The 25614-nt window shown below is 33.7% G+C and overlaps 2 protein-coding genes across 4 annotated transcripts; both read left to right on the forward strand.

Moving 5' to 3' along the window:
• Nucleotides 1–1539: 1539 nt before the first annotated feature.
• Nucleotides 1540–13115, forward strand: LOC146899625 (uncharacterized). Of its 2 annotated transcripts, XM_085738061.1 has the most exons (8): nt 1540–1655; nt 2011–2092; nt 5372–5625; nt 5724–5860; nt 6103–6178; nt 6266–6295; nt 7119–7255; nt 12692–13115. In XM_085738061.1, exons 2-8 carry the CDS (start codon nt 2013–2015, stop codon nt 12806–12808), a joined length of 831 nt encoding a protein of 276 aa, XP_085594187.1. In that variant the 5' UTR covers nt 1540–1655; nt 2011–2012; the 3' UTR covers nt 12809–13115. The 2 variants fall into 2 exon arrangements, with proteins under 2 accessions (XP_085594187.1, XP_085594188.1); XM_085738062.1 differs by lacking the exon at nt 1540–1655 and having other exon boundaries at nt 1866–2092.
• A 2055-nt stretch (nt 13116–15170) lies between these two features.
• LOC146899626 (uncharacterized) lies at nt 15171–25057 on the forward strand. 2 transcript variants are annotated; one of them, XM_085738058.1, is made up of 8 exons: nt 15171–15378; nt 15694–15775; nt 17312–17565; nt 17663–17799; nt 23095–23170; nt 23260–23289; nt 24059–24204; nt 24635–25057. In XM_085738058.1, the coding sequence occupies exons 2-8, from the start codon at nt 15696–15698 to the stop codon at nt 24761–24763; spliced, it is 852 nt and encodes a 283-aa protein (XP_085594184.1). In that variant the 5' UTR covers nt 15171–15378; nt 15694–15695; the 3' UTR covers nt 24764–25057. The 2 variants fall into 2 exon arrangements, with proteins under 2 accessions (XP_085594184.1, XP_085594185.1); XM_085738059.1 differs by having other exon boundaries at nt 15205–15423.
• The last annotated feature ends 557 nt before the right edge of the window (nt 25058–25614 follow it).

Consider the following 25614-nt stretch of genomic DNA (forward strand, 5'->3'; position numbering starts at 1 on the left):
TAAGAAATATGAGTTCCTTGAAGCTCACTTTAGTATGACGAGACTAAAGAAGATTTTTGAATAGTAAAGAAAGAAAAAATGAAACAACAAAATCAAAGCTAAGAAGATAAATTCAAGATAAAATCACGAGCACTGAATCGTTGGTATGTGTGACACCATAAATCGCAAATGCAATAAATCATGCAATTGAATCATTTATTCGAAAGAGTTTAAGATATCACGTCATCATTTTCTCAAATACATGCATAATATGATTTTCTTAAAGACTCACAGCGGAAAAACAACATCATAAATATCTCAGCAACATGTAGTCATCCTCAAAGTACATAAGTAATAAAATCTCAACACCATGTCTCAGGTCTCATATACATAACAACAATCTCATCAATAAATCTAATAACAGATAAATAGCATAAAATGCACAAGTCTGGACACTCCTAATCAGAGCCTAATCTAGACTCCAAGCAAAAGATAAAGAGGTAGGTCCAAGCTAATCCTCGAGCACTCACAAGAAATACAGACTCAAACCTGCACGTCGTCTACACCATAATATACCACCACTCAAACCTGCACTTAGGTTATACGCAACACTCAAAGGTGCAGGGTCATCAATTCTATAGGTCCAAATACAAAACTGTTTCTCGACTCTAAATTATATCATTTAACTTAAATGTGTTGAAGTCATCGAATGTAAACCCATGTTCACCAATAGAAACCTGAAAAAGTAGCATTATCAATTAGAAACAAATAAAATAAGAAATAAACCTCATAATATACCACCAAATGAATAAACTGCCATGCTTTTATAAAAACACAAAAAATGCATTATTTTTTATTGGAAAAATCGGCAAATAAAAATAGTGATTTTTTTTTTTGGTCTATATATAAAGAAAAAAATCAGGTATTACTTTACAAATGAATCATGATTCATTTTGATTGGTTAGAGAAAAACAAACGAGTCATGATCCATTTTTTTATTGGCTAAAATATTTAAATGAGTCATGATGGAGGCAAATGAAAAATCATTTTGATTGGTTAGAGAAAAACAAATGAGTCATGATCTATTTTTTTATTGGCTAAAATATCTAAATGAGTCATGATAAAGACAAATGAAAATAATGAAAAACAGACTCTGTGTGTGTGTGTGTGTGTGTGTGTGTAAATGTATTACTTTACAAATGAGTCATGAATCATTTTTATTGGTTAGTGAAAAGAAAATGAGTCACAATTCATTTTGTGATTGGCTAAAATATTTAAGTGAGTCAAGATGGAGGCAAATGAAAATAATTAAAAACAAATTTTTTATATATAGAAAAAATATGTATTAATTTACAAATGAGATATGATTCATTTTGATTGGCTAGTGAAAAATAAATGAGTCATGATCCATTTTTTGATTAGCTAAAATATTTAAATGAGTCATAATCCATTTTGATTGGATAATAAAAAACATTTAATGAGAAGGACAATGTGAAAACACCCGTGTACTTAGTTTTAATTATAAATATGAATTGATTTTTGTCACAACCAAACATACACTAAGATGTCACTAGCAAAGGATCTTTGATTTACACCCATCATCCATTCCATACCTACGATCACCATCATCATCATCATCATCATCACGTGTTTCAGGCCTTTTTGAATTCTCTTCGGTTAGATCCATTTTCTGGGTTTCATTTTGAATGATCTAAGATCTTCTGAATTCTACAGCCACCACCACCACCACCACCACCACCATCATCATCATCATCATCATCATCATCATCATCACTCACATCTAGGATTTTTTGTTTACCCATCATCTGATTTAGGATATTCTGAAATCTACAACTAACATCTACAACTAACATCATCATCATCATCATCATAATCATCATCAATATTCACTTCTAGGATCTTTGATTTACCCATCATCCATTCCAACTTTATAAAATCTTTTTTTTTTGTGTTGTAATATTATAGTGTTTGTTTTTCTTTCTTTTAATCATTTATTTATTCTTGAAACAGAAATGAAAAGGTCCAAAGATAATGATGTTGCTGACATCGATTCACAACCCAAACGCCCCACGCTATCTACCACACAAGATTCGTAAGTTTTTATTTTTATTTTTTATTTTTCATTATTACTTTTTGCAATGTGATTTCGTTTTATATTAATTCTGGTTAATGTTTAATTTTATTTTATTCTCTTGTAGTGTTTAACTTTGTGAAGCAAGATCATATTCATTCGTTTCTTTCTTGCATGATTTTTGACTCTAACTTCTGTAGTTATTATTCTCATTATTATGAAACCCTAATTATATAAAATCTTCAATATTAATCAAACAATAAGTTCAGAGTGCAACCTAGGGAGGTGAATTAGGTTTTCGGACATTTTAGGATTTTTTTAAGGCAGGTTATTTTTGTGAGTTTAAGGTTCTTATTATTTTTCTGGAAAATTGTGTTGAAGATATGAATGAATGTGAAAAATAAAGAGTGTAGGGAAGAGAAAAATGGACACAAGAATTTATAATGGTTCCCTTCTAAACTAAGGGCAAATCCACTCCCTCCACACCCCGTGAAGGAATTCCACTACGATAGAATATTTTTTACAAGAAAACTTACCCCAAGGCTCCCTGTTCACGAATGTAAACATGAATTACAATAGATGAGCTACTCGGTGGAGCTGCCTAGGAGGAGCTCCAAGAACACTCTAAAATGAATAAGGTAAAGAATACAATGTTTAGTCTAGAAAATGAATGCCCTCCTTCAAACATCTAAGTGTCCCCTTTTATAGTCCTCAAAGTGTTGGTTTAATGGGCCTTTCTTTGATCATTCAAGGCCCATTGAGTTGTGATCCAGAGCTTTCTATTGGTTGTCTGTTTTCTGTACAGCCGCGCGTGGACTAAAGTGCAACTCATCCGTACCAGGCGCGTGTAACCGAGATGCGTCGATCATCCGTACTGAGCTGGATGAAGACGTGCTGAGCTGGCCGTCTTGACTTGAACAATCAATCCGTCGTTGACTGAAGACGTGCTGAGCTGGCCGTCTTGACTTGAACAATCAATCCGTCGTTGACTGAAGACGTGCTGAGCTGGCCGTCTTGACTTGAATAATCAATCCGTCTGGAGTCGTGCTGAGCTGGCTGTCTTGGCTTGACTTAAACAGTCAAAAGGAATGGTCTATCCATGCCAGTCCACAGTCCACCAAGCGTCGAGCCTGTTAAGGCGTAGACGTTTGTCCTTTATTCGATCGACTCATACCAGTCCACAGTCCACCAAGCGTCAAGCCTGTTAAGGCGTGGACGTTTGTTCTTTATTCGATCGACCCATACCAGTCCACAGTCCACCAAGCGTCAAGCCTGTTAAGGCGTAGACGTTTTCTCTTTATTTGGTCGATCCATACCAGTCTACCGTCCACCAAGTAACTAATTCGTACCCGGGTTATAAACACCAGCTTGATTCAAACTATTTGTCATGTCACCATGTCTCAATAGGGATTGATCCGACCCTTAGGCAAATAATTTGCACTCCCTAACAATATTTCTATAGCACCCCACTATCTTTACAACAAGAATCTTCATCACACCCTATGTTAAAATTCTCACAAACAAACAAGATAGCACCCTACTGTCTTTAACAAGAATCCTTAAGAAACAATGATGAAAATTTTACAAATGAATAATGAAGAATAATTGTACGGTTGTTATCAAATCAATATCACTCTCAAATGAATATAGGAGGTTTTTTAGTGAGCTTGATTGGTGTTTGGGTGCTTTTCATTACCCCTATCTTGTACTCTTTTTCCTCCTTCGCAGGTTTAATACATCTTGTGCGAACCTAGCCTAATAATATTTGCTGATTCAAAAAAAAAATGAATATAACTTGATGCTCATAAACCATTTTGAATATGAAAATATAATCAAGGTTTCACAAAATGGAAGTTTGAAAGTTTTTGTGAGAAAGTGATATTTGATCTTTGAATATGAAAGTTGATTGATGTTGTATTGATCTGAAATATATTTATAGAGGCTTTAGAAAATGTCCATGAAGCAATGCTACCTTTCAAAAATAGTTTAAAATGAAAAGACACAAATTTGAAATGGTACCCATTCATAAAATTTGAAATTTTGAAAGTGGTAACCGGTTACCATATAGGGGTGTAATTTGTTACACACAACATTCTATAAAATTTGAAATTTGTAATACTGGTAACTGGTTACCATATAATGTGTATCCGATTACATATGCTTAAAAATGACTTTTGTAGAAGTTCTTAGACATTGCTTCACATGGGGACTTAGAAAATTATTTGTGATAAATTCAAACGAATTTCTTGAGCATTATAAGTTATATAGATGTTGAAAGTAATAATTCAAATATAAAGACCATACTTACAATGATTCCCACAATATAATCTAAAAGTCTTCATCTTCATCTTAATTTCCTCTGGTGCCTCAATAGTTTTTCTTCTTTTCTGACGGGGGTTTGTTATCATCAAAACTCAACCGAGTCTAAGAAGGAAATATTCTTCACACAAACAATTGAGTTCAAGTGGTGAACGAGTCAGACGAATCTAAGTTCTATTCTTGGATGGAACAATCACTTGTCGAACTCCGGATTACTAGGGCCCCCTTTGACTAAGAATTGAAGAGTTAACCAAAAATAAAAAAGAAATTTTCACTATCCAAAATTCTTGGTGTTTCCACCGTTTATTATGATAATTCTAAGAGAACTTCTATGTGGTGCGAATAAATACATGTACGACTTAGCTCAATTACATGTGGTGCGAATCTAAGTTATATGTTTAAAAAATAAAACTAAAACATGATAAAAAAAAAAGTATTTTAACGGTTTTATCTCCTCTTTCTTTAAACAATTACGATCTACAACGGTTTGGATCATAAACCCAGTCAAAACAATTGGACCATAATTCATTCTCTTCCTTTGTATTTCTCCTTTTATTGTCAACTAACGTAGTGATTCAAAGCAAAAAGTTGTATTTAAGTGAATTCTAATTAGGTTAACAACAATAACTGATTTGAAGCTAATAACAAGCTATTTAGTGATAAATAAATGCGGGTAGTGATGTTAAAACTATTGTAGCAATTAATAAGGGATGCGCAAAATAGGATCACATGAGTATCAATTTGTGATTAATGTTAGCCATTGATTATAATTTAATTAAAGGTTAAACTTTTGAGTAACTTTAATGAGTTACACTTGGAGTCAATTATACATCCTCATTATAATTAGTATGTTCTACATAATGCAATTGAGATTTAGTATTTTCTTTCCCGATAGATATATTCCCTTTTAGCTGAATTCAACATTGATAATGGTGTTTGAATTTCTTGAAATTGATAATCTTTTAAATGCTTTTTCATTAGGAATTTGTTTGTCGGATTGAGTACCGAGAAGGCCAACGATTTTCAAGGTGATCATGATCTCATTGTCAAAAATCTTGATCCAGAATTTAACAAAGGTTTGATAAGTGGAGAGGTGTCTGATGGACGAAAGAGTGACATGACCATTGATACGAAAGGTGATCGCGACCCCATTGTCGAACATCCTGATCCAAAAATTGACAAAGGTTTGATGAGTGCAAATGAGAAGCGTGATGAAAAAAAGAAGTGTCATAAAGGTGAAGGTCATGATGTTGCATGATGAAGATTACATGATCATGATAGCGAACTCATTTACGTATGATTTGTTTATAACTTTAAAATATGTCATTTTCAGTTATGTCCACTGAAGCGTTTTCTTACCTTAACAAAGTCACAGAGAGGTTAGGAATACACGAGGATTACCAAAAATTTGAGAAGTCCCTACATAGCTACAGAATGGGAACAATTACTCGAGAAGAACTACAAACAATGGTAATATGGTTTATACATCCAAATTTTCAGAAGTTACATTTTTGGATTTTCTGTCACATCCTATAACTCTTGAATTTAATTTGGCTTGCATTGAACATTAAATTTTAATACAAAAATTATGTTAAAATACTGAAATGAAGAAGAATTCATGTTGTATTTTGTTGAAGATAATCAACGGGGAAATATTTTCCGTTGAGCCATACTCTATATAATTGTTAAAACTCAATGTCTTATTCTTTCAGATAGGCGATTTGTTGGGAAAACATTCTGATCTTGTGGAGGGATTTAATGAGTTTTTGACACAATGTGAATCCAATGGTAATTTTACAACTAATTTTCACATCAATATAAAGTCTATTTTTTTTCTCCCTTTATTATTATTTCTAATAAAGTGTTGTTTTGCAGAAGGATTATTTGCGCATATCTTAAATAAAAGTAAGTTATATGGTTTTATGCTATAATTTTTTGCGTCGCTTTATCTTTAGGTAGCATTGTATGACATGCATATTTGAACAAACGAAGCAAATATACTTCAAATTGCTATCTCATACATTGTTCACCTGTGAATAAAAAATTGTAAAATTTAGTCTTTTGTTGAAGTTGTGAACTATTTGTAACACTTTTTTTTATTTATTTTGAGGTATTATTTTGTAACACTTGAAAAAGTCATTATCTAAAGCAAAATGCATCTTTTTTTGCCACTTATCATGGGAAAAGTTTTAAAAACTTAATGCCTCTCTATTGAGAAATGATGGCGCTAGGCCATACATAATACATTTTTTTTCATGATAGGATTAGAAATGACAATATTAAAGAGAAGATAAAGAGAGAGTCGGGGTAGAACCTATCACGGAAAATATGGTGGTAACTCGACATAGGTGGTTTGGAAATGTATAGAAAATACATGTAGATTATGTAGTAGGGCGAGTAGATCAGAACATATTGAGTGTAGTAAAATCAATAGAGGCAGAAGTACCAAGAAAAACTATAAGAGAAATTATTAACAAATATCTAGAGATTAACAGGTTGGATAGAGAAATGATATATGATAGAACATTATGGCATTGTTTGATCCATGTAGCAGACCCCACTTAGTGGGACAAGGCTTGCTTGTTCTCGTCGTTTGCATGTTCTACTTATACGATGAAAAATCACATATTCAATTTGTTTTGGGGTTTTATCATTTGTTTGATAGTGATTTTAACGATATTTCCCTCTATGATTCATTTTATAACTTTAAAAAGTTTTGTTGTCTCAGGTATGTACAGAGAAGAGCTTCCCTTCCTTGAAAAAGTCAAAGAGAAATTAAGCGATCCTGAAAATTATCAGGATTTTTTGAAGTGCCTTCATATCTATGCCAGAGAATTAATTACCCGAGGGGAATTACAATTATTGGTATGGTTTACACAAAAGTACTCTTTAACTTAATTTCGTTTGCATTCCATTGAACACTAACCTATTAATTAAAAAAGTGTTAAACTTCTAATTCCTGATATACACTTAACTTGCTGCGCAAGTTTCCTTTGCAGACCTAGGGTTCTTATTGTGTTCCTACTTTAGATTACAAAACCCTAGATAGGAATTAGTTAGAGTTTGTTAGATTCTCTCTGTACTATATATAGAACTTTGTAACAAACTCATCACATTGATTCAATAATATTCATAGTTTTCTCTCTCTTTTCTCTTTTCTTCTTCACCAAGTTTTCTGTTTTCATCATCTTCCACCAGTGGATCATCATCTTCCACCAGTGGAAATGTCGAAGTTTATGATGGTATCAGAGCTTCTCTAAGCTCTGTTGTGCATCGTTTTCTCCACTCTGATCTTCGTTCCAATTTCCTTTCGCTTCCCTGTTTTCTTTCCTCTTCTTTTTCACCATGGTTCGTGGTAATGCAAATGGTGGCGTTAATGGCGGTCCTGTGGTTGCACCGGTTCAAGATCCGTCGCAACAACCTGGTAACGTGTATTACGTTCATCCTTCTGATGGACCTTCCTCTGTCGCCATTACACCAAAGCTTAGTCATTCAAACTACCATTCTTGGGCGCGTTCTATGCGTAGAGCTCTTGGAGGGAAGAACAAGTTTGATTTTGTGGATGGTTCTATCCCTGTTCCAACTGAGTTTGATCCGAATTTCAAAGCTTGGAATCATTGCAATATGCTAGTTCATTCTTGGATTATGAATTCTGTTGAGGATTCAATTGCACAAAGCATTGTTTTTCTGGAAAACGCCATTGATGTTTGGAACGAGCTCAAAGAACGTTTCTCCCAAGGTGATTTCATTCGTATCTCTGAATTACAGTGTGAGATCTTCAGTTTGAAGCAAGATTCACGTTCTGTTACTGAATTTTTCACTGCTTTGAAAGTGTTGTGGGAAGAACTTGAAGCTTATCTTCCTTCCCCTGTTTGTGCATGTCCTCATCGTTGCATGTGTCTCACTGGTGTGATGAATGCTAAACATCAACATGAGATCACGCGTTCCATTCGTTTTCTTACTGGTTTGAATGATTCCTTTGATTTGGTTCGTTCTCAGATTCTATTAATGAATCCTTTACCACCTATTAATAGGATTTTCTCCATGGTTATGCAACATGAGAGACAGTTTAGATTTTCACTTCCTGTTGATGAGACAAAAATCTTGGTAAATTCAGTGAGTAAATCACAAGGAAGAGGACGTGGTAATGGTAACCCTAATGGTAATTTTCCTGGTCAGAAGCGTTCTTGTTCCTTTTGTGGAAGGGAAAACCACACTGTTGATACTTGCTATAGGAAACATGGTTTTCCTCCAAACTATGGAAAGAAGAATTCTGCAATGGTCAATAACTCTTCTCTGGAGATCAATGAAGAAAGGGAAGATTTGGATGACTCAAAGAGTTGCAAAGGAACTAGCAACTCAGAACCATCTTTTGGTATCACTAAGGAGCAATATGAGCAACTTGTCACTCTTCTTCAGGCTCATCAAGCTTCCACAAGCAAGGTGAATCATGTGACTTCAGGTATAACTAGAATCTCATATTCTTTGAATCATTCAAGTTTTGGAACTTGGATTGTTGACTCTGGTGCTAGTGATCATATATGCTCCTCCATCAAATTTTTTGATTCATATGCATCTATTATTCCTGTGCACATCAAACTACCAAATGGTAATATGGCAATAGCAAAGTTCTCTGGTACAGTCACTTTTTCACCAGGACTTGTTGCTAGAAATGTACTATATGTTGCAGAATTCAAATTGAATTTGTTATCTGTTCCTAAACTATGCATGGATAATAATTGCATAGTAACTTTTGATAATGATAAATGTTTTATACAGGACAAGAGCAATTTGAAGATGACTGGTTTGGGTGAATTGATTGAAGGATTGTACTTCCTCAACCTTAACCCACAAGTTCATCAACCTGTTATAGCTTCATCTCAAGCCAGCTTTTCCACCACTTTTCTACCTCAAGAAGCCATGTGGCACTTTAGACTAGGGCATTTGTCTAATGATAGGTTGCTTAGCATGCAACAATCTTTTCCTTGTATTAAAGTTGATAGTCATTCAGTGTGTGATATCTGTCATTACTCTAGACATAAAAAGCTTCCTTTCAAGCTCAGTGTAAATAAAGCTAGTCATTGTTATGAACTAATTCATTTTGATATTTGGGGTCCAGTTTCTATTAGTTCAATTCATGGTCATAAGTATTTCATTACTGCTCTTGATGATTACAGTCGTTTCACATGGATCATGTTGTGTAAAACAAAATCTGAAGTTTCAAAATGTGTTCAAAATTTTATTCTTAACATAGAAACTCAATTTGACTGCAAAGTTAAGACTGTTAGAACTGATAATGGTCCAGAGTTTCTCATGCCTGATTTTTATTCTTCCAAAGGCATAGAACATCAAACTAGTTGTGTTGAAACTCCCCAACAAAATGGGAGAGTAGAAAGAAAACATCAGCATATCTTAAATGTTGCTAGAGCCTTGCTTTTTCAATCAAAACTCCCAAAAATTTTCTGGTCATACTCAGTTTTGCATGCCATTTACATCATTAACCGTATTCCAACTCCCTTATTGCAAAATAAGTCCCCTTATTTTCTTAGATATGGTCATGATCCAGATTTAAATGCTTTCAAAGTGTTTGGTTGTCTCTGTTATGCTTCAACCTTACATAATCATAGAACAAAATTTGATTCTAGAGCTCAAAAATGTGTTTTCTTAGGTTACAAGCAAGGTATTAAAGGTGCTGTTTTATATGATTTAAATCATAGAACCATTCTTGTCTCTAGAAATGTAACCTATCATGAACACATCTTACCTTACTCCACTCCTAATCAATTGTTTCAGTGGCAATATCATTCTAAACACCCCATTACAGATGCCACTGAACATGTTCCATCTCAGCTTGAACCAAATGAACAAAACCAACCTGAAACCAACAAAGAGCCTGACCCAAACCTTTATGAACCAGATGTACACATAGATAACAACATTGTAGTTCAAAACCCAACACAAATTGAATCAGAACCACAACAGTTGAATATTAGAAAGTCAACTAGAATCCCACATAAACCTAACCACCTTTCAGACTATGTGTGCAATTCTTCAAGTAATTCAACCAATCAGCCTTCTTCAGGTATACTCTATCCTCTTAAGCATTATCATTCACTCAACAATATTTCTGCTTCCCACCAGAAATTTGCTTTGGCTATTACTGATGCTTCTGAACCAGCTAGTTACAAAGAAGCCAGTAAACAAAAATGTTGGGTGAAGGCTATGAATTCTGAACTTAGTGCTTTAAATCAGAACAAAACTTGGATTTTTGTTGATACTCCACCAAATATAAAGCCCATAGGGAGCAAATGGGTTTATAAGATAAAGCACAAGTCAGATGGGACTATTGAGAGATATAAGGCAAGATTGGTTGCTAAGGGCTATACACAAGTTGAAGGGCTTGATTTCTTTGACACTTTCTCACCTATAGCCAAGATAACAACTGTGAGAACTTTACTTGCCTTAGCATCCATAAATTCATGGCACCTCCATCAGTTGGATGTAAACAATGCTTTTCTTCATGGAGATTTAAATGAAGATGTTTACATGTCAGTTCCTCAAGGTGTTCATAGTCCCAAGCCTAATCAAGTATGTAAATTGTTAAAGTCTCTATATGGTTTGAAGCAAGCCAGTAGGAAATGGTATGAGAAGCTAACTGGTTTTCTGCTTCATCAAGGGTACAAACAGTCTGCATCAGATCATTCATTGTTCATTCTACATAATGATGCATGTTTTACTGCTTTATTAGTATATGTGGATGATGTCATATTAGCTGGAAATTCCATGATTGAGATAGATAGGATCAAAACTGAACTTGATACTGAGTTTAAGATCAAGGATCTTGGAAAGTTGAAATATTTTTTAGGCATTGAAGTTGCTCATTCCAAGACAGGCATAAGCATATGTCAGAGGAAATATTGTCTTGATCTATTAAAGGACACTGGGTTACTTGGTGCCAAACCTGCTATAACTCCTCTTGATCCTTCTATCAAGCTTCATCAAGACAGTTCACCACCTCATGATGATATTCTCAGTTATAGGAGACTTGTGGGAAAACTGTTGTACCTTACAACTACTAGACCTGATATAGCCTTTGTGGTTCAACAATTGAGTCAATTTCTCAATGCTCCAACTCTTACACATTATGATACTGCATGCAGAGTAGTAAAATACCTCAAAGGGAATCCTGGCCAAGGCTTACTATTCAGAAGAGATTCCAAACTTCATTTACTTGGATTTACTGATGCAGATTGGGCAGGATGTGTAGACAGTAGAAGGTCCACATCAGGTTATTGTTTCTTTCTTGGTTCCTCCTTAATCTCATGGAGAGCAAAGAAACAGCATACCATTGCAAGGAGTTCATCAGAGGCAGAATATAGGGCTCTTTCTTTTGCAAGTTGTGAACTACAGTGGCTTCTCTACTTGTTGCAAGACTTAAAAGTTAAATGTGACAAGCTTCTAGCTCTCTATTGTGACAATCAAAGCGCCATACACATAGCCAAGAATCCAGTATTCCATGAAAGGACAAAGCATTTGGAGATAGATTGCCATTTTGTCAGAGAAAAGATTCAACAAAACATCTTCAAGTTGCTTCCTGTCAAGTCTCATTCACAGCTTGCAGACTTTTTTACCAAACCCCTACCATCTAAGAGCTTTCATTCATTTTTGCCCAAGCTTAACATGATTGATTTATACCATGCTAAGCTTGAGGGGGGATGTTAAACTTCTAATTCCTGATATACACTTAACTTGCTGCGCAAGTTTCCTTTGCAGACCTAGGGTTCTTATTGTGTTCCTACTTTAGATTACAAAACCCTAGATAGGAATTAGTTAGAGTTTGTTAGATTCTCTCTGTACTATATATAGAACTTTGTAACAAACTCATCACATTGATTCAATAATATTCATAGTTTTCTCTCTCTTTTCTCTTTTCTTCTTCACCAAGTTTTCTGTTTTCATCATCTTCCACCAGTGGAAATGTCGAAGTTTATGAAAAAGGTTATATGGTAAGGAATCGAAGAATAAATTAAAATATTAGAGACACAGAGAAACAAATCAGTTTTCAAATACATACAAATATAAACTGTCCTTCATGAGGAAAACCTGAAGAAAAAGAAGTGTTGGAAATGTTGAATGATATTGTGAAGTTAAGTTATATTTTGTTCAAGAACTGAGGTTTACACTCCATTCAGTTTAGGATCTGATTGAATTCCATATGTTTTAGTCTAGTTAAATTTGTTATGCTGAAGAATGCTGTAAGTAGTTGCTAATTTATGGTAGCTTATTTTATATTTCCAACAGGTGTACGATTTATTGGGAAAATATACCGATCTTATGGGAGAATTTAATGATTTCATGACACAATGTGAAAAGAAGAATGCCAAACTTGTTAAAGCTTTGAAGGGTCGTCAAATATGAAATGAGTTGTAAACTCTTGGACCATTGTGATGTTTGAAGCATAAAACTAATACATGCTTGTGTGTCTCTTAATCAATCTTGATGACTTCTCTTACTTGAGTATCCAAGCCATCTTCTCAGTTATAATTTTGTGTTGCTTCCAGCTTGAGATTATTAAACATGTTTTTAACCATATACTTAAGGAACTTATTCAGTAGTATGTATTTAGAAGATTTATTTTGTTATCAAAAAGTTTATTGTCGTTAAAACCAATGACTAGGAGGATTGCTACCATAAAAGAGTTTATTATTTCACATTTTCCCCACAATTTGATTTTTACTAAGCCACTGAGCTATTTAATTTGAAAAATATATTCAACATTAATATTTGTGACAAGTCAATTTGGAAGTGTGATATTCAAACGACCCAACAACGGCTCTTGGTCTTGAAATGTGTTTGGAAACATGAGCGTCAATAGCAAAGTTAAATTTGTTGCTTAGAAAAAAACCACAAAACATATAGAAATATTTACCCAAAAAGCATTCTTATAGAAATATTTTCTTCAATGTAAATTATTCTGATACCCACAAAACACCAACAGATAAATTAAATGCCTCAAATAAATCTTCTCCCCAACCTACAAAATAAAACCAACTTAGGGAACCCAAATGATTTGAATATCAAGATTTTGGACATATAGCTTCACGTTATCCAACTCAAAGAACCATCACCATCATCAAAGGAGAAGCATATATAGTACTCGAAGAAAAATAAACAATACAAATGCTTGAAGTAGAAGAAGATGAATACCCATTATACGATGAATAGCTCATTGATAGTAATCATTAGTTACAGTTGATGAATCATGGAGAATCAGTAAAGAAAGAGCCTTGGTTAAGACACAATATTCTCCACATTTGATGCACTCCTTTAGGAAAATTTTGTGATAATATCATTGACAATGGAAGTTGCGAGAATGTGATGTCTAACTACATGGTAGATAAATTAGATATACCAACCCTAAGTTATCCTTACAAATTATAGCGGCTTAACAAAGTAAAAGAAGTAAAAGTGACTAAGCATTGTCTAGCAAACATTTCTGTTAGTCCAAAATATCAACTTTTGTTCCAAGCTTTTTTAACAAGTTTCATACCGTTATTAACTTTGGTTGTTTACAGAGGTTTATCCACAACACGTGGTTTCTTTTTTGTTGTTCTTCCCCTCTTTAATCTTAATTGGTTCAGTAATGTCATCATAAATCTTTAGACATTGGTATATTGAATGAACAATGATTTTACATTTTTCAAAAAAGATGGCATTCTTTAATAGTAGTATCCAATTATGTAATTCCTATTTAACAAACTCTTATATTGAGTTTATTAGGAGGCAATCAAATGAGGTTGCCCATGAGTTAGCTAAGGCAGCCACATTCCTTCATAGCTTTCGTATCTTTGATGAAATTCCAGCATATATTACTGATTTGATATTTAATGAAATGATATAAGTTATTTTCCCTAAAAAAATCATTAAGGAATACTCCATCAGTATAAAATATCTAAACTCTAACATCTTGATTCTATATCAAATATAAAACTTTGTCTCGGCTCTAAATTATATCATTTAACTTAAATGTGTTGAAGTCATCGAATGCAAACCCATGTTCTCCAATAGAAAACTGAAAAAGTAGCATGTTCAATTGTAAACAAATAAAATAGGAAATAAACCTCATAATATACCACCAAATGAATAAACTGCCATGCTTTTATAAAAACACAAAAAATGCATTATATTTTGTTGGAGAAATAGGCAAATAAAAATAGTGAAAAACAAATTGTCTATATAAAAATAAAAAATCAAGTATTACTTTACAAATGAATCACGATTCATTTTGATTGGTTATAGAAAAACAAACGAGTTATGATCCATTTTTTTATTGGCTAAAATATTTAAATGAGTCATAATGGAGGCAAATGAAAATCATTTTGATTGGTTAGAGAAAAACAAATGAGTCATGATCCATTTTTTTATTGGCTAAAATATCTAAATGAGTCATGATGGAGGCACATAAAAATAATGAAAAGCAGATTATTTATATGAAAAAAATGTATTACTTTACAAATGAGTCATGAGTCATTTTTATTGGCTAGTAAAAAGCAAATGAGTCACCATTCATGTTGTGATTGGCTAAAATATTTAAGTGAGTCATGATGGAGGCAAATGAAAATAATGAAAAACAAATTTTTTATATATAGAAAAAAATCATGTATTAATTTACACATGAGTTCTGATTCATTTTGATTGGCTAGTGAAAAATAAATGAGTCATGATCCATTTTTTGATTGGCTAAAATATTTAAGTGAGTCATAATCCATTTTGATTGGATGATAAAAAACATTAAATGAGAAGGACAATGTGAAAATACCAGTGTACTTAGTTTTAATTATAAATTTGAATGGATTTTTGTCACAACCAAACATACACTAAGATGTCACTCGCAAAGGATCTTTGATTTACACCCATCAACCATTCCATACCTAAGATCATCATCATCATCATCATCACGTGTTTCAGGCCTTTCTGAATTCTCTTCGGTTAGATCCATTTTCTGGGTTTCATTTTGAATGATCTAAGATCTTGTAAATTCTACAGCTATCACCATCACCATCATCATCATCATCATCATCATCATCATCATCATTATTCACTTCTAGAATTTTTGGTTTACCCATCATCTGATTTAGGATCTTCTGAATTCTACAACCATCATCATCATCATCATAAATATTCACTTCTAGGATCTTTGATTTACCCATCATCCATTCCAACTTTATAAAATCTTTTTTTGTTTTATAATATTACAGTGTTTGTTTTTCTTTCTTTTAATCATTTATTTATTCTTGAAACAGAAATGAAAAGGTCCAAAGATAATGAAGCTGCTGACATTAATTCACAACCCAAACGCCCCACGCTGTCTACTACACAAGACTCGTAATTTTTTATTTTATTTTATTTTTCATTATTTTTTGTTTGCAATGTGATTTTCGTTTATATTTATTCTGGTTAATGTTTAGTTTTATTTTAGTTTCTTGTAGTGTTTAACTTTGTGAAGCAAGATCATATTCATTTGCTTCTTTCTTGCATGATTTTTATCTCTAACTTCTGTAGTTATTTATTTTCATTATTATGAAACCCTAATTATATGAAATCTTCAATATTAACCAAACAGGAAGTTCAAAGTGCAACCTAGGGGGGTGAATTAGGTTTTCAGACATTTTAGGATTTTTTTTATGGCAAGATTGTTTTTGTGAGTTTAAGGTTCTTATCATTTGTTTGGAAAATTATGTTGAACATATGAATGAATGCGAAAAATAAAGAGTGTAGGGAAGAGAAAAATGGACACAAGAAATTATAATGGTTCCCTTCTAAACTAAGGGCACATCCACTCCCTCCACACCCTGTGAAGGAATTCCACTACGATAGAATCTTTTTTACAAGCAACCTTACCCCAAGGCTCCCTAACAATCTTTCTATAGCACCCCCAGTATCTTTACAACAAGAATCTTCACCACACCCTATGTTGAAATTCTCACAAACAATCAAGATAGCACCCCACTATCTTTAACAAGAATCCTCAACAAACAATGATAAATTTTTTACAAATGAATAATGAAGAATAATTGTACGGTGTTGTTATCAAATTAATATCACTCTCAAATGAATATAACATGATGCGGAGAAACCATTTTGAATATGAAAATATAATCAAGGTTTCACAAAATGGAAGTTTGAAAGTTTTTGTGAGAAAGTGATATTTGATCTTTGAATATGAAAGTTGATTGATGTTTTATTGATCTGAAATCTGTTTATCGAGGCTTTAGAAAATGACCATGAAGCAATGCTACCATTCAAAAATGGTTTAAAATGAAAAGGCACAAATTTGAAATGGTTCCCATTCATGAAATTTGAAATTTTGAAAGTCGTAACCAATTGCTATATAGGGGTGTTAAACAAAAATAAAAAAAAAAAAGAAATTTTCACTATCCTAAATTCTTGGTGTTTCCACCATTTATTATGATAATTCTAAGAGAACTTCTATGTGGTGCGAATAAATACATTTACGACTTAGCTCAATTACATGTAAAATAACAATTGTGTAATATTCCAAGCTATTTATTGATTTCTAGTTAGGTTATCTATAACTTAAGTATTGATAAATAAATGATGCTAGTGATGTTAAAACTATGGTAGCAGTTAATAAGGGATGCGCAAAATAGGATCACATGAGTATCAATTTGTGATTAATGTTAGCCATTGATTATAATTTAATTGACGGTTAAACCTTGGAGTAACTTTAACGAGTTACTCTTGGAGTCAATTATTTTATAAATAGTATGTTCTACATAATGCAATTGAGATTTAGTATTTTCTTTCTCCATAGATATATTTCCCTTCAACTACATTCTACATTGTTAATGGTGTTTGAATTTCTTGAAATTGGTAAAGTTTTCAATGCTTTTTCATTAGGAATTTGTTTGTCGGACTGAGTACCGAGAAGGCCAACGATTTGCAAGGTGATCATGATCTCATTGTCAAAAATATTGATCCAGAATTTAACAAAGGTTTGATAAGTGCAGAGGTGTCTGATGAGCGAAACAGTGACATGACCATTGATACGAAAGGTGATCGCGACCTCATTGTCGAACATCCTGATCCAGAAATTAACAAAGGTTTGATGAGTGCAAATGAGGAGCGTGATGAAAAAAAGAAGTGTCATAAAGGTGAAGGTCATGATGTTGCATGATGAAGTTACATGATCATGATAGTGAACTCATTTACGTATGATTTGTTTATTACTTTAAAATATGTCATTTTCAGTTATGTCCAGTGAAGCATTTTCTTACCTTAACAAAGTCACGGAGAGGTTAGGAATACACGAGGATTACCAAAAATTTGAGAAGTCCCTACATAGCTACAGAATGGGAACAATTACAAGACAAGAACTACAAACAATGGTAAAATGGTTTATATTATCAATCAAAAAACAAATGAATAAAAGTCACAAATCTTATTAATTGGTAAATGATTACAAGCTTATTTATAGATGAAATAGAGTGCACCATAGTAACTGTAGGTTTACAACATCTAATCAACTATAAACACTATGCTTCATTTTGTTTCTTGTGCTCCAAGTTATGTTTATCATCCTTGTTGTGTGGTAACTTGTGCTGCAAGTTATCTTCTTCACTTTGATCATGTAATAGCCCCCCACAAGGTGGAGCTTGATAGAGGTCTAGCAAGCCCAGCTTGGATAGTAAAACACCAAAAGGTTGAGGCAGCAATGGCTTGGTGAAGAAATCTGCCAATTGGTCTTGAGAAGACACAGGTAGAAGTTTTAAAATACCAGCCTGTAGCTTTTCCCTGACAATGTGACAGTCAATGTCTAGATGTTTTGTTCTTTCATGAAAAACTGGATTGGCAGCAATATGAAGAGCACTTTGGTTGTCACAAAACAAAACTGGAGGCTTTGAACATTGAACATGCAAGTCTCTGAGCAAGTAGAGAAGCCATTGCAGTTCACAAGAGGCAGATGCAAGGGCCCTGTATTCAGCTTCTGAAGAAGATCTGGATACAGTTAGTTGCTTCTTGGTTCTCCATGATATTAAGGAATAACCAAGAAAGAAGCACTGGCCACCAATAGATCTTCTGGTGTCAATACACCCTCCCCAATCAGCATCAGAAAAACCTTGCAAATGTAAAGGTGAGTTTCTGGGAAAGTGAAGACCTTTGCCTGGACATCCTTTGAGGTATCTGAGAACTCTCAAAGCAGCATGATGATGAGTTTGTGTGGGTTTAGAGAGAAATTGACTAAGTTGCTGAGTAATGAAGGTGATGTTAGGTCTGGTAGTGGTCAAATAAAGCAATCTGCCTACCAATCTCCTATAAGAAGGAATATCATCATAAGGGAGAGATGAATCATGGTGAAGTTTGATTGAGGGATCAGAAGGTGTGGAGACAGGCTTAGAATGAATGGAGCCTGAATCAGACAAGAGATCCAAATAGTACTTTCTTTGACACAAAGAGATACCTTGTTTGGAATGAGCAACCTCCAAACCCAAAAAATATTTAAGTTGGCCAAGATTCTTGATTTTGAAAGAGTTGTGTAAGATAGATTTGATATGATCAAACTCAATCAATGAATCTCCAGCAAGTATGATATCATCTACATACACCAATAAAACTGTAAAGGATGAAGCAGTTTTCTTGATAAACAAGGAATGATCAGATGGTGCTTGAATGTAATGATGCTGCAATAGGATAGAAGTCAACTTCTCAAACCATTTCATGCTTGCTTGTTTGAGACCATATAAGGATTTCATCAGTTTGCAAACTTGATTAGGTTTGGATGATGAAACACCTGGTGGAAGAGTCATGTATACATCCTCTTGTAAATCACCATGGAGGAAGGCATTATTTACATCAAGTTGATGTAAATTCCAATGATTGATTGATGCCAAAGCAAGAACCATTCTTACTGTGGTCATTTTAGCCACAGGTGAAAATGTGTCAAAAAAATCAATGCCTTTAATCTGGTTGTATCCTTTGGCCACAAGTCTGGCTTTGTACCTCTCAATAGAGCCATCTGCATGGTACTTGACTCTATAGATCTATTTACAACCAATAGGTGTGACATGTTCTGGTAGATCAACAAGTTTCCAGGTACCAGTTGACTCAAGAGCAGAAAGTTCAGCTTGCATTGCTTGCTTCCAGCAGTCAAATTTGTTTGCCTCAGTGAAAGATTTAGGTTCTGGGTTGGAATGTAAAGAGTTGACAAAACAAGAATGTTGGTTAGACAATTTATGATGAGAAACATAATGTGTAATAGGATAAAGATAAGCATGAGTATTATTACAGACATAATCTTGTAAGTATGCAGGAGTATTAGAGACTCTAGTTGACTGTCTAGTAGGAGCAGGTAAAGTGGGAGCAGGAGGAGTAGGGTTGTCAAGAGAAGAGTCAAAAGGAGGGTCATCAACAATGATGGAAGGAATAGGAGTGAGATCATGAGAAGTGGAAAGTTGTGTGGTAGGTGTGGAGGAAAAATACTCCCATTGAGAAGTGATGGAATCAGGATTGCTAGGATAGGGAAGAATGTGTTCAGAAAAGATAACATGTCTAGAAATGAAAATGGTTCTAGAATGCATGTCTAAGAGTATGAAACCCTTGTAACCTGATTGAAAACCAAGAAATATAGACTTTCTAGCTCTGGGATGCAATTTGGTTCTATTAACATGTAGTGAGGATGCATAACAGAGACATCCAAACACTTTAAAGGATGAAATATCAGGAAGTTTATGGTATAAAACTTGAAAGGGAGATTGATTTTGAAGGATAGGAGTGGTGATTCTATTGATAAGATAAACTGCATGAAGAATGGCATAAGACCAGTAAGAAGAGGGAAGTTTGGATTGAAAAAGAAGGGCTCTACCAACATTAAGAATATGTTGGTGTTTTCTCTCAACTCTTGCATTTTGTTGAGGAGTTTCAACACATGATTTTTGGTGTAAGATATCAAGAGAGGCATAAAAATCAGAAAGCATGAATTCTGGTCCATTATCAGACCTAATGATTTTAGGGGTAACTTTGAATTGGTTTTGAATCATGGTGATAAAGGATTTGACATGATGGGGAACTTCAGCTTTGGATTTAAGCAATATGATCCATAGAAATCTACTATGATCATCAACAATGGTTAAAAAATATTTGTGACCATGAACAGATGAAACAGATAAGGGACCCCATATGTCAAGATGCAACAATTCAAAATTAGAAGATGCATGAGATAAACTAGAAGTAAAGGGAGTGTGCTTCTGCTTGGCAAAGTGACAAATGTCACAAGTTGCTTTATTATCATTGACAATAGAAGAGTACAAAGATGACATTTTATCCATTCTTTGATGAGATAAATGTCCCAATCTGAAATGCCATAAGGCTTTAACAGGAATAAACTGGCTTGCATTACAAGTAGTAGCAGAAACAGAAGTACATGGTACATTTATTGTGCTAGAAACAGAATTGACAGAAGCTAAATTTGAACTATGAAACTTGTATAGGCCATCTTGCTGACTAGCCAAACCAATCATCTTCAATGACTTGGTGTCCTGTATAAGACATTGTGTAGCAGAAAAGTGAAAAACACATGATAGAGATTGACACACTTTAGCAACAGACATGAGATTCAACTTGAAGGTTGGACAATATAAAACATTGGTAAGATAAAATTGAGGACTGAATGTGATAGTACCAGCTTGATGAATAACAACAGTAGTGTTATTAGGCAGATTAACATAAACAGGTTTAATAGAGTAAAGGGATGAAAAATGAGATAAATGGCTGCAAATATGTTCATTAGCATCTGAATCAAGTAACCAATATGAATTTGAAGGTAAAGAGGAGGAATGGATACTGTATATACCTGCAGATGAGGAGGAAGCAGAATATCCAGGAGTGTTTTGAGGGGAAACATTGATATGATTGGTGGTAGGACCAGAAGGAGGGGCTGAGGCTGAGGAAATCAAATTTGCTTGCTGAAGCAGAGATACAAGCTGATCAAGCTGATCCTGAGCCAAACCAATATTACCAGAAACATTGCCAATACCACCAGAAACAGCATTAACTCCACCAGAAACATTACTTGCATCAGAAGATTCAACTGAAGAGGCATTAGCTTGTGAATGACTAGCAGATTGTGACTGAGTGTTAGATTTGTTGGGAAAGCCATGCTTTTGATAACAATACTCAACAGTATGGTTATATCTATTGCAAAATGAGCAATATCTAGTAGAAGGTTTAGTGAAGGAACCTCTACCACGACCTTGAGGTCTTCTAGCATCAGAAGCATTCACAAGAACAGAGCCTTCATCCATGGAGGAAAGAGAAGGAGACAGTATAGTGTTACTCTCTTCCTGGACAACTAGAGAGAAAACCTTATTCAAAGAAGGTAAAGGATCAAGTAGAAGAACTTGAGTTTTCACAACTGAAAACTGATCATTTAGGCCAGTTAGAAACTGAATGATTTGATCTTCAACACGATACTCTTTGTTAGCTCTCATAGCAGCACATTGACACTGACTTGGACAAGTGCAATTCTGAATAGGACGATGAGAATGAAGCTCTTCCCATAGAGCTTTCAACTCAGTGAAATACTCCAAAACTGATTTGGAACCTTGCTTGAGATTATTAATGGAAGAACGCAAATTTGCAATTCTGATACGATCTACCTTGGAGAATCTTTCTTTAAGGTCTTTCCAAACTTCAAACGCTGTATCATGAAAGACAATAGTTTGTGCAATCGAATCAGAAACTGAAGAAATGAGCCAAGATTGCACAAGATGATTGCAACGTTCCCAAGCATTTCTGTTAAGATCATCATCATCTGGAACAGGGATGGATCCGTTGATGAAAGGGAGCTTGTTCTTCGTGCCAAGAGCACGCTGCATAGATCTACTCCAAGAAAGATAATTGGAGCCAATAAATTTGGGAGAAATTATCACAGAGTGAGGACCTTCACTCGGATGAACGTAAAATGGAGATCAGTATCTTCGCGCTGATTACGAACCATGGTGAATCAGAGGAGGAACAAAAATTGAAGAAGGAGAAGAATCAATTCACGAGAAATGTGAAGAAAAAGAAAGTCTCAATAAGAAATTGAGATCAAAAGCAAGAAGAAAAACAGAGTGATGAAGAAGCTTGAGCTTCAAGCTTCAATGGCGGAAAACGGTTAGAACTGGATCGTAACTAACTGTCTCTCTCTCTCTCTTGAAGAGAGAAACTGATACCATATTATCAATCAGAAAACAAATGAATAAAAGTCACAAATCTTATTAATTGGTAAATGATTACAAGCTTATTTATAGATGAAATAGAGTGCACCATAGTAACTGTAGGTTTACAACATCTAATTAACTCTAAACACTAGGCTTCATTTTGTTTCTTGTGCTTCAAGTTATGTTTATCATCCTTGTTGTGTGGTAACTTGTGCTGCAAGTTATCTTCTTCACTTTGATCATGTAATAGTTTATACATCCAAATTTTCAGAAGTTACATTTTTGGATTTTCTGTCACATCCTATAACTCTTGAATTTAATTTGGCTTGCATTGAACATTAAATTTTAATACAAAAATTATGTTAAAATACTGAAATGAAGAAGAATTCATGTTGTATTTTGTTGAAGATACTCAACGGTGAAATATGTTCCGTTGAGCCATACTCTATATAATTGTTAAAACTCAATGTCTTATTCTTTCAGATAGGCGATTTGTTGGGAAAACATTCTGATCTTGTGGAGGGATTTAATGAGTTTTTGACACAATGTGAATCCAATGGTAATTTTACAACTAATTTTCACATCAATATAAAGTCTAATTTTTTCTCCCTTTATTATTATTATTTCTAATAAAGTGTTGTTTTGCAGAAGGATTATTTGCTCATGTCTTGAATAAAAGTAAGTTATATGGTTTTCTGTTATATTTTTAAGCATCGCTTTATCTTTTGGTAGCATGGCATGACATGCATATTTGAACAAACGAATCAAATATACTTCAAATTGCTATCTCATATATTGTTCACCTGTGAATGAAAAATTGCATAAATTAGAATTTTGTTGATGTTGTGAAGTATTTTGTAACTCTTGAAAAGTCATTATAAAAAGCAAAATGCATATTTTTTTTGCCACTTATCATGGGAAAAGTTTTAAAAACTTAAGGTCTCTCTATTGAGAAATGCTGGCGCTGGGCCATACAAAATACTTTCTTTTTTTTGCATGACAGGATTAGAAACGACAATCTTAAATAGAAGAGAAAGAGAGAGTCGGGGTCGAACCTATCATAAAAAAGATGGTGGCAACTTGACATAGGTGGTTTGGAAATGTATAGAAAATACCTGTAGATTTTGTAATGGGGCGAGTAGATCAGATTGGGCGTAGTAAAATCAATAGAGGCAGAAGTGTCTAGAAAAACTATATGAGAAACTATTAACAAAGATCTAGAGATTCTCGGATTGAATAGAGAATATATTGCATTGTTTGATCGATGTAGTATACCCCACTTAGTGGGATGAGGCTTGCTTGTTGTCATTGTTTGCATGTTTTACTTATACGATGAAAAACCACATATTCAATTTGTTTTGGTGATTTATCATTTGTTTGATAGTGATTTTAACGATATTTCCCTTTATGATTCATTTTATAACTTTAAAAAGTTTTGTTGTCTCAGGTATGCACGGTTGGTACAGTGAAGAACTTGCCTTCCTTGAAAAAGTCAAAGAGAAATTAAACAATCCTGAAAATTATCAGGTTTTTTTGAAGTGCCTACATATCCATGCCAGCAAAATAATTACCCGAGAGGAATTACAATTATTGGTATGGTTTATACTTTTATGTATCCAAATTTGTACAAGCTGCATTTCCAAATTTTTGTTGCCATATCGTATTAGTACTCTTCAACTTATTTTAGTTTGCATTCCTTTGAACACTAACATTTTAATTAAAAAAAGATTACATGGTAAGGAATCGAAGAATAACATATTAGAGCCATAGAGAAACAAATCCATTTTCAAATACATACAAATATAAAATGTCCTTCATGAGGAAAACCTGAAAAAAAAAGTGTTGGAAATGTTGAATGATATTGTGAAATTAAGTTATATTTTGTTCAAGAACTGAGGTTTACACTCCATTCAGTTTAGGATCTGATTTACTTCCATACATTTTACACTAGTTAAATTTGTTATGTTGAAAAATGATGTAAGTAGTTGCTAATATATGGTAGCTTATTTTATATTTCCAACAGGTGAATGATTTATTGGGAAAATATACCGATCTTATGGGCGAATTTAATGACTTCATGACACAAAGTGAAAAGAAGGATGCCATACTTGTTAAAGCCTTGAAGGGTCGTCAAATCTTTCACGGGTTGTAAACTCTTGGAAGATTTTGATGCTTGAAGCATATAACTAATACATGCTTGCGTGTCTCTTAATCAATCTTGATGACTTCTCTTACTTGAGTGTCCAAGCCATCTTCTCATTATACTTTTGTGTTGCTTCCAGCTTGAGATTATTAAACATGTTTTTAACCATATACTTAAGGAAGTTATTCAGTAGTATGTATTTAGAAGACTTCTTTTGTTATTGAAAAGTTTATTGTCATTAAAACCAATGACTAGGAGGATTGTTGCCATAAAAGACTATATTATTTCACATTTTCCCCACAATTTGATTTTTACTAAGCCACTAAGCTATTTAATCTGGAAAATATATTTAACATTAATATTTGTGACAAGTCAATTTGGAAGTGTGATATTCAAACGATCCAACAATGGCTCTTGCTCTTGAAGTGTGTTTGGAAACATGAGAGTCAAGAGCAAAGTTATAATTTGTTGCTTAGAAAAAAACAACAAAACATATAGAAATATTTACCCAAAAAGCATTCTTATAGAAATATTTTCTTCAATGTAAATTATTCTGATACCCACAAAACACCAACAGATAAATTAAATGCCTCAAATAAATCTTCTCCCCAACCTACAAAATAAAACCAACTTAGGGAACCCAAATGATTTGAATGTCAAGATTTTGGACATATAGCTTCAAGTTGTCCAACTCAAAGAACCATCACCATCATCAAAGGAGAAGCATATATAGTACTCGAAAAAAAATAAACAATACAAATGCTTGAAGTAGAAGAAGATGTATGGCCATTATATAATGAATAGCTCATTGATAGTAATCATGGAGAATCAATAGTTACATTTTTCAAAAAAGATGGCAT

This window comes from Medicago sativa, chromosome 8 (assembly GCF_051527215.1).
Source record: "Medicago sativa cultivar Bolivia chromosome 8, Bolivia_mono, whole genome shotgun sequence".
Classification (NCBI taxonomy): Eukaryota; Viridiplantae; Streptophyta; class Magnoliopsida; order Fabales; family Fabaceae; genus Medicago; species Medicago sativa.

Bases quoted from the DNA above. Each gene is read 5' to 3' on its own strand.
- LOC146899625 (XM_085738061.1), top strand. From the start codon at position 2,013: ATGAAAAGGTCCAAAGATAATGATGTTGCTGACATCGATTCACAACCC. The intron at 6,296-7,118 runs GTAAGTTATATG...TTGTTGTCTCAG, and splicing joins TGCGCATATCTTAAATAAAA to GTATGTACAGAGAAGAGCTT. The intron at 7,256-12,691 runs GTATGGTTTACA...TATTTCCAACAG, and splicing joins GAGGGGAATTACAATTATTG to GTGTACGATTTATTGGGAAA.
- LOC146899626 (XM_085738058.1), top strand. From the start codon at position 15,696: ATGAAAAGGTCCAAAGATAATGAAGCTGCTGACATTAATTCACAACCC. The intron at 15,776-17,311 runs GTAATTTTTTAT...CTTTTTCATTAG, and splicing joins CTGTCTACTACACAAGACTC to GAATTTGTTTGTCGGACTGA. The intron at 23,290-24,058 runs GTAAGTTATATG...TTGTTGTCTCAG, and splicing joins TGCTCATGTCTTGAATAAAA to GTATGCACGGTTGGTACAGT.